The following is a 16839-nucleotide window of genomic DNA, read 5'->3' on the forward strand; positions in this document are numbered from 1 at the left end:
GAAGAAACAAGGCGCTAGCCGGGCGCCGAGATCGTTTGATAGCTCTGAGGTTGCAGCAATCGTTGCAACAGTGCCTGGCAGACGTGGGGATTGAGTTTTTCTTCTCTTTGTGCTTCTCTTGTGGATTTTGATATTGGCCCGGTAATTGAATGGAAGCAAATTGCGGGTTATCAAGTGAGATGTGCGGTCCGCGGGCAACGAGGGGGAACCCGAAAGCAGCGGGAACGAGAGAACGAGACATGTCGACAGGAACCATGGGAAGAAGACTTGCAGGTGCATCACAACCTCAGACGGACGCACATGTAAGTCTCAGAGAATGCAGACGGCGAGTCGAGAACGGACGGAAGGGCCGATGGGACAGGCCTTCATTCCGTCCATGATGACATTGATCCACAGGCCGGGTTCCCAATTTGAGCAGCTGTTCCAAGCATCCCTGACGCTGAGGACGGGAAGGAGAACGATGAAGCTGGAGCATGAAGATATTGTGAGCTGACGGTGCTTCGGCGAGAACGAGGCCGTCGGTACCCGAGAGCAACAACGGACGGACGGTCGGCAGGTACGGGACAGCGGTGCAGTCCTGGGGATATGGAAGCCCCGAGCCTGGACACTGGACACTGGAGGAGCCTGACGAGGCGAGGCGAGGCGAAGCGAGGACGCAGACGCAGACGCAGACGCAGATACGGGCCCTGCTGGGCCATCAGGCACAGGCACAGGCACGAGCACCAGTTGATGAGTTAACCGGCACCGCAGAGGGCGGGCGGGCAGGGCCTACCACCTGGCAGCTGGGCTGGGCTGGGCAATCGCATCCTGGAGGTGGAAGGCGACATTGCAGATTCCCAAGGCTTTAAGCCTTCCAGGGCCCCGTTCGGTGCCCTCCATGGGTGGGCGTGGATCCTTGCCCGAGTCCCTCGGTGTCAAATCCACAATGTAAAAGGATACGTACCTCTGCGCCCCCAAGATTTCCCTCTCCTCCCCTCCCCTCCGAGCCCTTCCCCTCCTCTCGGAGTGCCCTCCCAGTGTCCATGCAGAGAAAGCGTGTGTGCGTGTGTGTGTGTGTGTGTGTGTGCCCCTCGCTGAACTGAAAACTGACTGACCTGCGGGAGACTGAGGCGGAGGAGTGGGAGTGCAAGTGAAGAGAGAGAGAGAGAAAATGCCTGGCGGCCACGACCCGACCAACCGACCCAAAGTCCAGACAGTGGGGATCGGGGACACCATCTTTAGGGTGTTCTAGGCCTCCCCTCCCCTCCACCGCAGGGCACCTCACCTTGGGTCCTTCCCCTCGAAGAGGTACGGATAGCAGCCCCTCACAGAATTAGAAGTCGGCCGTCCACAAACAATTCGTTCCATTCCAGGTTCCATTTGCTGCGCTGCGCATTCTTGTCACCTGCGGCCCGGCTGTCTGTCTGTCGTCTCTTTCCACCTCTTCCCCAAACCTGCCCCCAGTACCAAAGTAGACCGCTCCTCTCCGGCCTGTCTTACCACGCAATTCTAACTTGCCCTTAGGGCCTTGCCTTGCGCTTTTGGGACAAGCAAGACTTTTCTGGCACCACCACCTCCCTGGAATTCAACCGGCATCAGAGACAACAGACACATACACACCCTCTCGCATCTGGCCTGATTCGAGACCACCATCCCGGGGCCCCAACCTGATCTCTGGACTGTTCTTCTCCAACTCTCAACCAGAGTCTGTCTCTGTCTCTCTCTCTCCGCGGGGAACTTTGGAGCAGGAGAAACATTCCCCAGGCAGTTCATACATACACTCTGAGCACGCGCGCGCGCGCCCATCTGCAGTCCGACGCTCTTCTTTCCGCCGCCATCGCTCTCGCCTCGCCTCGCCTCGCCTTGCTGCCGCCGCCCCCCAGGGTAAATCACCGATACCCTACCTACCTACCTTACCTGCCTTACCTACCTTGCCTACCTTGTACTCTGCATAGCATAGCACACACAGCACACACACGCTCGGCGCACACATCTGCCTCTGGCCCTGCACTCGCCGTGCGTCTACCTCTCGCACTGCAAATCTAAAGTGGGTGTGGCCTGGCCGCAACCGTCAATCGTCCACCCCGAACAAACATTGGACGCCGCCGACCATTTCGCCGCGACGGGCTCCCTTTTCTCAGACGCCTTGCGTCATGCCCACGCCTAGGAACCCATTGGCCCACCTCCCCGCCCCGATTCCTAGCCCTCGCCCGCCCATCTCCCCTGGCCAGTCTCGCTACTGCCGCTGCCGCTGCCACTGCCGCTGCCACTGCCGCTGCCGCTGTCGCTGGAGTAGCTGCTCGGCTGAGTCTGAGTCCTGTTGACCGATATGGTGGTGGATATGGACAATGCGACGAGGCTCATCGGAGACCTGCATCAGAAGCTAGCCGACCTCGACCACAAGGTTGCAGCCTACCGCCAAGACATGGCAACCGAGTTCTATAGGTACTCCCAAAAGCTCCTCCAGAACCTCCCACGAGACAAGCAAGCCGAGGTCGATCGTCTCGTCGCCGCTTCCTTCCACAACTATCCCAATCTCGCTCCCGCCCTCACTCTCCCACGAGACCACCCTGACTCACCCCCACCGCCGCCGCCTACCGACGACCCCGACAAGCCCACCGAAACCACCTCCCCCGACCGCCGTGCCCCGACCCCGACGCCGCAGTCGTCTCCCTCCTCTGCGCTTCCCCCATCCGTCCTCTCTCATGCCGGAACTGCCACCCTAACCTCTCCCGACAGTACACACGACCGGGAAAGGGATAGGGAACTGCACGGCCTCTTCACTCCGACCTACCTGCCTCTGCTCGACAGCGCACAACCGCCCCCCGCGACGAACCACTCGCCAGTCCTCTCACCACCATCAAAGCCCACCACCGACGACGATATGGGTCGGCGCAGTTCCGGACAGGCGAGTGACCGTCCCGCTGTGCAGGTGTCTGTCGCTGCGACCCAGACGCCCGAGCGGCCGAACCACGAGCGCCGGGCGACGGACGAGACAACCTCCTCGGGCACCTCTGAGCAGAGCGAATCCAAGGTCCGCCGGAGTGCCTTGCGACGGGCGTCGAGCGGCGGATCTAAGCCCCCAGCCAGCCCCCGCCGCGTACGCTTCGAGTTTGAGGGAACAGAGGTGCTGCCTACAGCCTCGCCGCAGTCGACAGAGCCGTCACTGGTGCAGTCACACACCCTGGCCAACTCGAGGTCACCACCCCCGCCTGAAGATGAGTCAATGACTGTCGAGTCTCTGCTGGGCCCTGATGAAGACCTTGGGCCCCCGCCAAAGAAGGTGTCTTCCTCCCAGGCACTCCGGGCTCTCTCCAGAGCTCCCTTGGATGCGAATACCGTATGGACTGTGGTGAACCCTGACGCCGCTGGGTCTGAGAATGGCAGCATGGCGACGTCTGATTCTGAGAGTTCTTTGCACGCGAGCAGCTCCCGTCAGCCTCAAGTCCAACCCCAGGACCCACCGAAGAAGGTTGAAGTAGAGCGTGGGCGTGAGCGCGAGCGCCAGCGCGCCCCAGAACCACCGGCATCTCTAAAGCCAGTCCGCACAGCGAGGGACTACGACAGCGACGACAGCTCTTCCGACGACGAGTTCCTTGCCATGGCGAAGCCAAAGTCGTTTGCTAACAAGAAGGCCATCATGTCTCCGACATCACGTTCGCCGACAAGGACAGTCCCCGTACCCCAGAGCCCCAGCTCGGAAAAGCCAGCACCTCACACAGAGACCCAGTCGTCAAGTCGGAGTGGCGTCGAGGAGGAAGATGATGAGGACATGTTCCATTTCGAGGGATTGAGTGCTCCGCCCAAGCCTCGGGCCAGGCCTGCACCCATACAAGAAGAGGACGAGGACGATGACGACAACGAGGTTGAATCAAGCGAACCCGTGGTGCAGACATTGTACTCAACCTCACCCGCCGTGTCCATTCCCAAGCAAACAGAGCCGCAGATCCCCGCGCACCTCATCTCTGGGTCCGTTGGGTCCTTCAGGGGTCGACCTGTGATCATGCCGGTTGTCAAAAATCCTGATGTATACCAGCAAGCAGCCTCGCTGGGTGACGTTAGCAGTTTTATCGGAGGTTTGGACGGACGCAGCGGCGTCGACGATGGTGATCTCAGTAGCTATCGCGCCAGCGTTGGACAAGCATTGTTCTCGGGTACGCCTCGAAGTTTGACGGAACGAATGATGATGGAGGAAGCACAGAGCCAGCGACGTGCCGCTGCTCAGCGACCGCACTAACTGCGGCAGTTCGAACTTATTCACCAAATTTCATGTGTATGATATGGGTATGGGCCAACTGTAGAGGGTTCCGGAAGTCTGTACATAGACCATGCTTAGGCGTTTAGAGGCAGTTTTTGGCTGGGCAACTGGACGGTGCGGCATGCTGAGTCTTTGGGTGGGGGCGGGGTATCTGGGACCGGCGGTCGAAAGCATTGTTCGTACGTGGCATACCTGACCAGACATCATCGTAGTTTATAAATATCGAATGTAAAAGGCCCACGAGGTCATTGGAGAGAAAAGTATGGGCATGGTCAGTTTGGCGAGCGGAATGAAGTCGTGAATGTGCATCGGCGTTGCATGCCCCTCGGGCTCTGTCAGATCGGGCATGGGCCCACCCCAAACCCCCGGAGAAGGTGGAAAAAATTGCGCCGAGGTTCCGGACCGCCCGCGCCATCCCGGCGTCCAACACCGCTGCAGATGATTCACAGTACGCGTTGTAGAGCTCCATCACCCACCCACACTCGAAATCGTCCGACCATCCCAGCGTCATTGATTTCGATCAGCCATTGCACACTACACGACACCCGCGCAAACAATTTACAATGGGTGGTCTCAATCTGGAAGTTTTCAAGGTAAGTCTTCTGTCCCTAGGCTTTTTTTTCCCTTCTTGGGGCCGACGGGAGTGAAAAGTACTGACACTATCGATCCAGTTCGGCATGTATGTCATGTTCCCCATCGGCATCATGTACTACTTTGGCACGAACCTCGACAACCGTTTCGCCGTCCCCGATTTCTGGCCAAAGGCCGAGCACTCGCACAAGATTCCTTTCGACCGCGAAGACATCAAAGAGGAGTACGTCAGACTGGCCAAGCGCCAGCGACTCGTTGACCAGATGAGAAAAGACCGGGAGGCCGCCCAGGCGGCGCAGAACCCGCCTTCGAACGAGGATCAGTAGGACGCCCGCGAGGCATGATTGCGACGGACGTGATACCAACGAGGACGGTTACGAGACCCTTCGCTGTGGAAGGGTTGGGGGCATGTCCCACGGTGGATTCTATGCGGGGGAGGGGTGCTGTATCATATTGGCGTTTGGATGTCAAAAATATTCGGCTTGGGGAAATTGCATGCGACGGACGCGGCGTTTGGGCAGGAGGACCTTTGCAAACACTCGCCCCTCAGAGCATCTGTAGTGTTGTATTATACGTGTGTTCTACATGTTGTACATATCAAACAGAGAAGAGAGAGAGAGCCTTGGCTTTGACCAGGACCTACGAGTCCAGGTTCTCCTCGATCTTGGACCACCTTTCCTCCGAGATTGCTCCCTTGGCGGGGTTGCCGTACACGGCTTGGACCTCCGGATAGTCCTGCAGCGCAGCCAAGAGTTCGCCGAGCATGACCGCATCCTCGCCGTTTTCGATGGCGACCCTGGTATCCTCATTTGCAGACCAGATGATCTCGGAGGACAGCAGCTTCAGCTCGAACTTGGGGCCCACGCCGTTCGCGACGGAGGTGGTCATGTTCGGCTGCGTCCAGATGATCAGGTTGCCCTCCTCGTCTGCCTCAATGTCCTCGGCGCCCGCCTCGATCGCATCATCCATGATGTCGTCCACCGTTGCGCCTTCTTTCGCCTCGAAGACGACGCGGCCAGTACGGGTGAAGAAGAATGATGCCGTGTTGGCAGTGCCCTTGTGCTTCTTGATGAGGGACCTGAGTTCCTGGAGGGTCTGGCCCTTGCTCTCGGTCTCGGCTTCGATGATGAGTGCGACGCCGGGCGGGAGGATGGCTTCGATGGTCAGGGTCTCGAGGGCGGCGCCCGTGGCGGAGCGGCCCTGTCCGCGCGCTATGGCGGAGTCGATCAGGCTCTTCGGGACGCCGGCCTTCTTTGCGATTTCGATGGCGTTTGCGAGCTGGGGGTTGTCGACCGTCCCGTACAACTTAGAACAGAGCGTGATCCTCTTGGAGTGCTGGCTGCGCATGCTGTTCTTTTGCGCATCGGTAGCGCCCTTTTTGTGCTTGATCTTGGACCATTTATTGTGTCCACTCGCGACGGCGGGCGTCGTCGAAAACGGGCGGAGGCATTGGCGGCAGAAGGTGGGCTGAGATCGGGACCCCAGGACGATGGCGCGGGATGCGATGCTCCGCAGGGAGCTGCTGCTGCTGGCGGCGGCGGCGGCGGCGGCGAATGGACGCATCGTTGACGTTGAGGAGAGACGGTGACTCGGGGCCGGGATCGGGTCGGGGCGGCTTCCGGGTTTCGGGTGCGAGGGCTACCTCCTCTGGTTCGTGTCATGTCCGGGCCACGGACGACCACGACTTTGGGGGAGCTCAATCGTGCGGCATGTCAGAGACAGCTCCAAAATTTAAGTGGGGGTTGAGACTGAGCCACAGCTGTCCCGCCCAGCGCCTCAAGTGATATGTCATGGCATCCCGCCCAAACTTGGGCTGACCCGCCGGGGGGTAGCGTCCGCGCCCCTGATTGCTTTACCTTAGCCCATCCCATCCCGTACCTGACCGCATGCCTGTCCCGTCCCTCAACCTGTCCCCAATATACCAAACACACCCCGTTCAAAGAGCTTCCGACGAAAGAAGACAGACAACCCAATTGAAGAAGAACAGATTACCGGACCCCCAGTGGTCATCAGACAAACTCCCTCGATGTCGTCGACGGGAGCTCCCAATGGCTCCCACGAGGACGTCGCGCAAGCTGCTGCCTCGCCGCGGCCGTCATCAGCTGCACCGACGGCGCCCCCATCGCAGCCCCCTCCCCCGACAGCGACGACCTCGTCCATAACCGACTCGGCAGCGACCTCGACCCCCGAGCTCGACGTTTCAAAGCTCCAGGCCCTCCCCGCCGAGCAGCAGGAGCTGTTCCTGCTTACCTTTATCTCGACCCTTTCGAAGCACGTCCTGAGCCTCTCCGCCGACGACTGCACCGCCCAGCAGTTCTACCTCAAAAAGGAGATTTTGCAAATCGTCAACCTACCCTCGCCCCAGCCGAGCCGCGTCGTCAGAAACAATCTCGGCAAGTGTCTTGCCCACATCTTTGGGCATGGCGACCGGAAGCTTCTCTTCGAGACCATCAACGACTTGATCGCCATCATCACCGGAGCCAGATCCAAGACGGATGCGGGCCCGCGCACGAAGCACGCCGCCGTCGCGTGTCTGGGCGACGTGTACGCATCCGCCGGCGACAGCGCCATTGGCTTGCACCCACTTGCGTGCGCGACGCTCATCAAGCTCTTGAAGTCGTCCTCCAGCAACGCAGGCCTGCGCGCCGCCGTGTTCACGTCGCTGGGCAAGATTGTCAAGATGGTCGAAGGCAGCATGGACGAAAATGTTGCCAGGGACATCTTCAAGCAGTCGCGCAGCTACGGCACCAGCGACAAGGGCTCGCTGGTCATCGTCTCCGCTTGTCGGGCCCTGAGGGCCCTCGTGCGACACACGCCATACTTTGAGAACTCGAACGACTTTGAGAAGCTGCAGACCGCCATCTTCAAGATCTTCGACTCTTCGTCGTCGCAGGTCAGACATGCCGCCGCGGAGGCGCTGGCTGAGGCCATGGTCAGGGGGCACTCCGAGACCGGCGTCGCGGAGGCAGCCCCGCTGACGAAGGCTCAGAAGAGGATGAGCAAGAAGCCGATCAAGCGCACTGGCACGGCCGCCAGCATAGTTGCTGACGAGGACGACCTGCCCACGTCGAGACCGGGCAGCCCTGCCCCCGGCGGGAAGAGGGCGCAGGATCTGGCGCTGTCGCTGACTGAGATTCTGAGGATCCTTTCGACCCAGTACACCAAGATGCCGACGTCGAACAAAGCCAGGGCGGCCATCGGCGTCTGCTACGGCAAAGTACTGAGAAGGCTTGGTGAGAGGACGGTGGAGACAAACTACCTCAAGATCCTCGAGAATCTGACCGTCGACCTGATCGGACAGCCCAATATCCTCAACAACCGTTATCGTCTCCTGATCTCGAGGCGCATCGTTGACACCATTCTCCAGGACGTCATTGGACAGAAGATTCTAGGCGAGTCTGGACAGACGACGGCGGCCAAGCTCATCATCAACGACATTCTCAAGAACTATCCGCAAGCCCTGGTCGAGCGCTCAGAACCGACGAAGCACACCTTGATCGCAGCCCTCGGCGCGATAGCTTCGCTCATCAACTGCTTGGGGTCTGCGGCGAACAACTTTGCGGAACCATGCAGAGACGGTCTGTTGGGAGTCCTTCAGCACCCCAGCTACTCGGTGCAGGTCCATGCCTCCGCATGCATGAAGGCTTTCGTCCTCGCCTGCCCCCAGCAGCTCCTGCCTTGCTTGTCAGTGTGCATGAACAGCCTCAGCAGAGAACTGGGGCTTCTCACTAGTGGACGAAACTCTCCCAGGCGATGCGTCGGATTTGCTCATGGTTTGGCAGCAACGTTGAGCGCAAGCCCCGCGCGGCCCCTCCACGGATCCGTTGATATCAACAGCCGTGTCCTGACGATGGCGACCAACCTGCTCAAGTCGAGCGGACAATCCGAGCTGAGAGTCTCTAGCACTCAGATTCAGGTAGCATGGATCTTGATTGGTGGTTTGATGTCTCTGGGCCCAAACTTTGTGAAGATTCACCTCTCCCAGCTGCTGTTACTCTGGAAGAATGCGCTGCCCAAGCCGTTGTCCAAAGACAATACCGCTCACCGCAGTCTGCTCGAGGCGTCTTTCCTGACTCACGTTCGAGAGTGTGCGCTGGGCTCGATATTGTCGTTCCTGCAATTCAACACCAGGCTGCTGACGGTTGACGTTTCCAAGCGTATAGCCACAATGCTGCAGAATACCTCTGCGTTCCTGAGAACTCTTCCTTCCAAGAAGATCACCGATGATGTGTCGCAGAGACTGACGCCGGCGCTCCAGCTGCACGACTTGGACATGATGGTCCAACGCCGCGTGCTGCAGTGCTACATCAAGCTCGTGAACCTCAGCCCCGCCGGTGGCAGCGAGGCGCTCCTCCAGTCGAACCTGCTCACCATTGCAATTTCTCTCTTCGCAGACCCAGAGAACTACTCTGCCAACTCTCTCAGCGCGTCCATAGCGAATGCAGCAGCCACGTTCGAGACCGTCTGGGACGTGGGCGACAATTCCGGCTTTGGCATCACCGGCCTCATTTCCGGATTCAAGATCAAGGGTCTGCCGGGTCAACAGGACAACTCCATAGAAGGCACGCCCTTCGAAGAAAACAGCCCCGAAGAATCTATAGACCGATTGCTACTATCGCCAGTTTGCGGCACCCTAGAACACGACGCCTCCCTGCTATACGTCGGTGATGCCACAGAGCTCACCATTCCCGACCCCCCGGCCACCGAGGTCATCAACATGGCCATCCAGCTGTTTGCTTTCGTGTTTCCGCTGACACCGCCCAAGGTACAGGAGAGCGTGCTGGAGCAGGTCAAGACATTCATGTCCGCCGGCACATTGCTGAGAGACCCTGGCAGAAAGGCCGCCATCAACGTGAACGTGTCCGTTGCCGTCCTGTCCACTTTGCGGGTGGCCGTCAAGGAGACGCAGTCGTCCCCGGGCAACGTCACCAACCTCGCCGTGGAGAGACTCATCCAGGATATGCTCCGTGATTTTGTCATCGACGGAGACCAGTACGTCCGAAGCGTTGGATACGCCGCGGTCGCGAGACTTTGCAACGCTTGTGGCAACGCCTTCACCAACCACGAAATCAAGTACCTTGTCGACACCATTGTCAGCAACCGTGAGCCTAGCGCGCGCGCTGGTTGTGCAATGGCTCTTGGGTCGATCCAGACCAAGGTCGGCGGTATGGCGGCAGGGTATCACTTGAAGACCATTCTTGGTATCTTGATGTCTCTCTGCAACGATCCTCATCCTACCGTGCACTTCTGGGCCTTGGAAGCATTGGCGTTGGCTTCAGACGCCGCTGGCCTGAGTTTTGCTGGGTACGTGCCGAGCACGCTCGGCATGCTGGCCCAATTGTACGTCTCCGACACGCACAACCCCGAGATCTCCTCTGCCATCACCATGAACCTGGAAATGGAGCTCTCGACCACTGCTGCCATCACGCGCTGCGTCGACTCTCTCATCAATGTGTTGGGTCCTGACCTGCAAGACTCCACCAAGTCGCGCGAGCTTATCCTCAACCTCGTCGGCCAGCTTCAAGAAGAAGACGATTTGCTTGTTCAGAGGGCGACATTGAGCTGTCTCGAGCATTTGTCGCTCTATGCTCCGGGGTACATGAACTTTGAGGAATACGTCAAGGTTCTCCAGAAGTACCTCCAATCAGAATACCCCATACTGCGGGACGTTGCTGTTGATGGCCTATACAACATCATGAAGAGAAATCCAAGTGATGTCATTGGTGCTGCAGAGAAGGGATTCGAGGACCACTTGTGGCTGGTCCTCGACGACGCGCCGACACACGACGGCATTCGCAACATCCTCAGGAACTGGATGCGGCAGACGTGCCTCACGGACACTGCCCTCTGGCTCACGAGATTCCAGGGCGTCCTCAAGATGACAAGAGCCAAGGCCAAGGAGGAGTCCGTCTCTGGAAACAAGGGCTCGAGCGGCATGCCAGACTTGCAGGACGAGGAGGTCGCCGGTTTCGCCGGAACGGCCAAGGACGACCAGGACAACAAGGCCGGATCCGAAGTTGAGCCCCTTCGATGGCAAGTGACCACTTTCGCAATCAGCTGCATCAACGACATGTTTATCCTCATCGCAAAGGATGTCATGACCAATGGCGAGTCTGCCGCCCAGACGTCGCTCCAGAACAAGATTGCCGATGTCGTCCGCATGGCCTTCTCGGCGTCCACGTCTAGCGTGCTGGAGTTGCGAGTCTGGGGTCTCAAGATCATCGGCGCGGTCCTCAAGATGTTTGGCAGGACGCCCGATCCCGACTTTGAGGAGGCTATGCTCTTGGAGCAGTACCAGGCCCAGATCAGCTCGGCGTTGACACCCGCCTTCGCTGCGGACTCGTCTCCCGAGCTTGCATCTGAAGCCGTCAATGTCTGTGCTGGCTTCATCTCTACGGGAATTGTCACGGACGTGGACAGAATGGGTCGCATTCTCAAGACGTTGGTGTCTGCCCTTGAGAATTTCTCCAAGGATCACGAGAACGCCGGTATTGGCGACCTCAAGGGCCTCAGCTCCAACGCTCAAGTCATGGTCAAGATGGCCGTCTTCTCGGCCTGGGCAGAGCTGCAAGTTGCCAGTTCTGAACAGAAATACCTTCTCGACGTCCTCAAACCGCACATCGGAACCCTGACGCCGCTGTGGCTTGAGTCACTCAGAGAGTTTGCCCGCCTGCGCTTCGAGCCCGACATCTCCATGACCCTCGGCCCCCCCTCACTCTCTGGCAGTCTCGATACTATCTACGCTGCATTGAACCGCGAGACCCTACTTAAGTTCTACCAAGACTCCTGGCTGAAGCTCGTCGACGCCATTGCTAGCCTCATCGAGCAGGACAGCGAGTTCGTATTCGATGCGCTGGACGGAAAGGAGTCTGAGGGACTCAACACCAATGGCAACACCAAGGGCTCAGACATCAACTATCGTGACGAGCCCGTTGCATTCTTCTTCGTCTTGTTCGGCATCGCCTTTGAGGCTCTGGCTACACGCCCTGGACAGAGCGACTCCTTGGCCACCCAGGAGCAGAACCTGGCAATCCTGCAGGCCCTGAAGAAGATTCTGCACCCCAGCGTGTCAGGTCACGCCATCTACCGAGAGGCGATCTTCTCCGAGACCATGGATCTCCTGGACCGACTTGTCCTGACAGAAGGCCTTGACGTCCAAGGCGTGATTGTGGAGATTGCGAGAGCCCTCTGCGTCTCCCACCCCTCCGCGCGGAAGAAGGACTCGGGCGACGACGGCGACCTCTCTGACGACATCGACCAGCTTTTCGAGCTCACGCGCATCATCGTCCTCGTCCTCTCCGGCCTGCTGCCCAATCTCACGGAAGCAAACCAGCCTGTCCGCCACCAGATGACAGAGGAAGCGGTACTACTGATCCGCTCGTCTCTCAACGCCCTCGTCGACGCTGCCGAGGTCTTCCCCTCCATCATCAAGACGGACCTGCACGCCTGCATCATCCATATCCTAGCCACCATCCTGGCGACCCCGGGATGCCAGGAGGTCATTGTGCCTCAATCCCTGCCCACCCTGAAGCGCTTCGTGGTGAGCATGACCAAGTCGTCCGTTGGCAGGACAAGCGGCAACGGCCCGACGCCAACGGACGTCCAGCTGCAGGGCTGTTTGCGGCGCTTCCTCTCCATCTACCTCAACGCCCAGAAACGCGAGGCGCCCACATCGCTCACCTGCGTCAAGAACTGTTTGCTCGCGAGCACGATTCTCTTTACGGGCGGCACGAATCACTTGGCGGCAAACGATCCGCTTGTGGCAAGGTACCTCGACGAGGTCGTCGACTGCCTCACGGACCGCATGGTATGTTGTCTCCCTCCTTCTGCTGCTTCTTCCCCTCCCTCAAATGAGCTTCCGAGTGACTAACATGTACAAAAAAAACCCAGACCGCCAAGATTGCAGCAAACTGCATCAGGTCCCTGCTCTTGCAGGCCAACACGACACCGGCAGACCACACCATCGTCCGTTACCTCCTCCCGCGCCTCGTCGCTTTCGTGACCAACACGGAGCCGGAGGATCCCGAGAACGCCCGCTCCCTCATTGCGCACTCGCTCAGCCAGTACGTGGGCAACGTCCCCCGCGACCGCATCCCTGTCGCCATGGCCCTTATCCTCCCCACCTTCCTCGCGCGTGCCTCGTCCGAAGGCGAGGACGCGTACAGAGACACGAGTGCAAGATTACTGGAGCTGGCGGCCGTGGACCAGAGCGCGTTCCGGACCGTCGTGGCCAGCATGAACGACGGGCAAAAGGCATTCCTGGAGGAGGTCATCCGGTGGGGACGGCAGCAGGGCTCGTCGGAACAGGCCGCGACGAGTGCGACCGGGCAGCCCAGCATTGCGCTGAAGATGGACTTTGGTGGCTGATTTCTCTTTTTCACGACGAACCTGTGATATGAATGGACAAGCGAGGGACGAAAAGGGTGAATGCACAAGAGGAGGAAATGGAAGGTACGCATGCGGCGTTGGGTAGCATTAGAAGCGTTCCTCTGCAGCGTTGTCTCTGCAGCAGGGGGAAGTGAGAGAGCATGATGAAAAGCAGATACAGAAGCAAGATTCCCCATACCCCATTCGTGGACTTGGTTGTGTGTGTGTGTGTGTGTGTGTGTGTGTGTGTGTGTGTGTGTGTGTTGTCACACAGTGAGAAAGCAGGGGCGTTCTCGGTGAAGGCGCACTGTCCGGGGTGTGAGGCTCACCGGTTATGGACCAAGTCGCCGCAGCCCCCGTACTGCTTGCAAGAGGGAGAGGCCGAGAGGTCCAGCCCCATGCAAGTTTCCGGGCACGGCACATCGTCGTCTTGTTCTCTGGTTTTCCCGATGCCGAACACTGCGGGTTGACTCCCGGATCGAAAATCGTGTACCCGCCCCAGCTTTGCTTTTTGTCAGTTGAGAGTTCGAGGTCATGGGACTTCTTTTCGCAAAATCGGGCCGGGCGGGTATCCGTACGGGCCGGTTCAAATGCAGAAGTGATGAACGACCGCCCACCCTGCAGCAGCAGCGGCGCCCAGAGATGTAATCGCAATGTGTCGTCGCGCCAGTCGCTAATTAGACGCTGAAGCGGGGTTCGTCGCGGGTAGGTGTTGCGGGAGGCCAAACAAGTGCCCGTATCTTGTGCATGAACTCCGTCCGAGCTTTGGGAGGTGCCATGGGCGAGGGTTCAAGATGGTGGTGGTGGTAGGGCAGAGAATGGGATGATGGTGGGATGGGGTTGCTGTCGAGCCTCGGGACGAGGTCGCTGTCGGGGCAGGCAAGGTGGGAGCCCACGTTGACTTGCACCACATTGCGTCTTTATTCCTCACTCGGTAGCTGCCGCGAGAATGGATGGATTTGTGTGATGGGGGTTAGACAGACAGAGACCTCTGCCGTCACTGTGGCATCGGCCGCGGGCCCGAGGCGTCGGGGTCGGGCACGGGGCCCGTTGCTGCACCAAGCCCGCAGATCTAGTCCTCTGGGCATGCTCCGGGATTGGCTCCCGGGATAGGAGTACATGCGCGGTGATCAGGCTGCGTCTCCCTCCCGAGCATAACCTCAACACCACCCACATCAAATGTACCGGGCGTCAAATCGTGCAGCCGGTGGATGATGGATCCCCCCTCCCCGCTTCAACCGCTGCTGCAACCAACGGCTGCCAAAGTCGCTTTCATGGCCGCCCAGGGCTGTGTCCCGGCGACGGAAACCCGCGCTAGGGTCTTCTGTAATGCAGATAACCTTCCTGCTCACTTTTGCACCGCTGATTGTTTCCCTTGGCTCCACGGCGGCCTGCTTCACCGGTCTCCTTTTCAGCCTCAAGCTCAGCGCTGTGTTTGCAACCGTCTCGTATACGAAACCCGAATCGCATTCTGTCTTCAACCCGTCCAATCCCCTTTTGCAGGTTACAGACCAGGAGCCCCCTCAGGCCCCGGATATAGTAGCAACACCGCTGGTCCCGGATCCTCTGGCGATCTGTTGGTGGGAGAGCAAGGTGGAGGCTAGCCCGACTGCCGGATTTGGGACCGTTGTTTGCTTGCCATGCACGGATTCCTGAATCGTCACACCAGGCCTGGTCTGGTACCCGACCAACCGAGCGAACGGTATCCATTGACAAATGCAGCACACGTAGGGCAAACCGCATGAGTCCGAGGGCGCCCTTGCCCTTTGCTTGGCTCGCCTGGCGGCAGGCTGGTCATTGCAGTTGAACTCGTTCAAGACGTTACCGATAGAAGAACCCAGTACGTAGATGACAGGTTAGTCACAGGCCTGGCTGTGAGGTCTTGCTATCGTGTTACAAAATAGTACTAAATTTGAAGGCGTCGATGTGAGTGATAGATACAATTTCATAGATTTTGATGAACTAAATGGCAGCATTAACAGGAACAAGCTCTGGGTTTGGCAGACACTCTTCCCAAATTAGAGGTAGATAGCTGGCTTTCCCGACTAACAAGCTGTGTTGGCGCTCCCCAGGGGTATCTCAAGCGCTCGCTTCTGTTGGTACAATGACTACTTTCTTCTCCCCTCTTTCGATTCGGACCGAGACCTGCGACTAGTCCCGTCTGCAATCACCGGCCCTGCTGGCTGCTGGCTCCTCGTCTGGCGCGATGATGACGGCTCTACTGACGATAAGCTGCTGGAACCTGACGACCCTTGTCGCAATGAGCGAGACGAAGAAGGCTCAGGAGGGCGGCTAGCAGACCCCGAGGGAACCGGCGCACGCGCCTTTTCGCTTGTCTTCTTTCTGGAGCTGTCGCATTTCTTCTGCCGCGAACTTGAACTCGAGGTCGGCGTTGGAGACGCGCGGCTCGCCTGCTCCTCTGCGACACCTTCCGTAGTAAGACGCGCCTCGAGCCGACGGGAGTTCCAAGTTTTGCCGTTGAGCGACTCAGCAACGCTTCGAGCAATGTCTGCGGTTCGAAATGTTGCAAAGGCGTGTCCTCTGTTCTGACTGCCTGATCCTCGGGGGACGTCGATCCTCTGGAGCTCGGCCTTTACCGGGGTAACTCGTGCCAGGCTTTGCTTAATGAGCGCTTTGATCTGGTCTTCCGGAGTGCTGTGTCCTATCCGTCTAATTATGATTCGTCTATGTTCAACAGAGACAGCCTGGCTGGGTTGGTTGGTTGGAGCCGCGGTGCTCGGAAAGAATCCACTGTTGGACACGTACGCAGGGTATTCAGGGCACCATGCTCCCTGTATCTGAGTGCCATCATACCCCTGGCTGAAGTGTCCGAGGTCCGTTGGAACCTGCTGCAAGTCAGAAACTGTAGATTGGCGCCATGTAGTACTAGGCTCTCACTTGTTGTTCAAACGATGATGCTTCTGAGGATGCGTAAGAGTATGGTGAGGGTTGATGGTCGATTTGCGCAGAGAATGGTGCAGGGGTTGGTTGGCGAGACCTCACGGTACCGTTCACTGGAATCGCGTTCTCGTCATTGTGCACTTCCTTGACGACGATTGCACTCGTCATGTTGCTGTCATCGTAGATGATGCGTCTGCCGTTGAACACTCCATCCTTCAAACGATCTGAGCGCGTGTTAGCAGGTCCTGGACACGCTTCGATTTGGCCACCTACCACATGCACGATAAAAATTGTATGGCCCCTTGACCCTGATCCAGCCCGAGGTGGGGTGGTAGAGTTGAATGTAGTCGACTTCACAGTCGCGGCTAAGCCATTCCTTAAGCGCCTGCCATCTTGTGTCGAATGGTAACTAGGCCGACTGTCAGAGGGCCAGAAGGCAGAGCTCGTGTTGGTGAAACACACATTGCAAATCGGGATGTAGAAATTTCCTGTCTCGGGACCCGGAGGGAGCTGTCCAACTTGCATGGTGACGTGTTGAGACGGGAATCCGCTCCGAACAAAGACTTTGTCCAACAAGTAAGCCCAATGGCTCAGTCGGACCAGAATTTCGTGCGACGGCTGGGAACCAAGACGAAACAGGGGATCTCATGTATGACAAGATCCGGCGATGAACCAAGACGATCTTGGCCAACCGTGAGATGTCCAGGGTAGGCAGGAATTGAAACAATGAATCGAGGTTGCAG

At 58.5% G+C, this 16839-nt stretch overlaps 4 protein-coding genes across 4 annotated transcripts; 3 read left to right on the forward strand and 1 right to left on the reverse strand.

Moving 5' to 3' along the window:
- Positions 1-2308: 2308 nt before the first annotated feature.
- COL26b_005671 (uncharacterized protein) lies at positions 2309-4216 on the forward strand (the record flags this gene model as incomplete). The annotated part of the gene is made up of 1 exon (XM_053178510.1): positions 2309-4216. One exon carries the CDS (start codon positions 2309-2311, stop codon positions 4214-4216), a length of 1908 nt encoding a protein of 635 aa, XP_053037521.1.
- Positions 4217-4800: 584 nt separating this feature from the next.
- On the forward strand, positions 4801-5154 carry COL26b_005672 (uncharacterized protein; the record flags this gene model as incomplete). Its single annotated transcript, XM_053178511.1, has 2 exons — positions 4801-4830; positions 4909-5154. The coding sequence occupies 2 exons, from the start codon at positions 4801-4803 to the stop codon at positions 5152-5154; spliced, it is 276 nt and encodes a 91-aa protein (XP_053037522.1).
- A 313-nt stretch (positions 5155-5467) lies between these two features.
- Positions 5468-6391, reverse strand: COL26b_005673 (uncharacterized protein; the record flags this gene model as incomplete). The annotated part of the gene is made up of 1 exon (XM_053178512.1): positions 5468-6391. The coding sequence occupies one exon, from the start codon at positions 6389-6391 to the stop codon at positions 5468-5470; it is 924 nt and encodes a 307-aa protein (XP_053037523.1).
- Positions 6392-6854: 463 nt separating this feature from the next.
- On the forward strand, positions 6855-13195 carry COL26b_005674 (uncharacterized protein; the record flags this gene model as incomplete). Its single annotated transcript, XM_053178513.1, has 2 exons — positions 6855-12635; positions 12719-13195. 2 exons carry the CDS (start codon positions 6855-6857, stop codon positions 13193-13195), a joined length of 6258 nt encoding a protein of 2085 aa, XP_053037524.1.
- Between the last annotated feature and the right edge of the window lie 3644 nt (positions 13196-16839).

The sequence above is a fragment of the Colletotrichum chrysophilum genome (genome assembly GCF_026319265.1).
Source record: "Colletotrichum chrysophilum strain AFK26 chromosome Unknown scaffold_39, whole genome shotgun sequence".
NCBI lineage: Eukaryota > Fungi > Ascomycota > Sordariomycetes > Glomerellales > Glomerellaceae > Colletotrichum > Colletotrichum chrysophilum.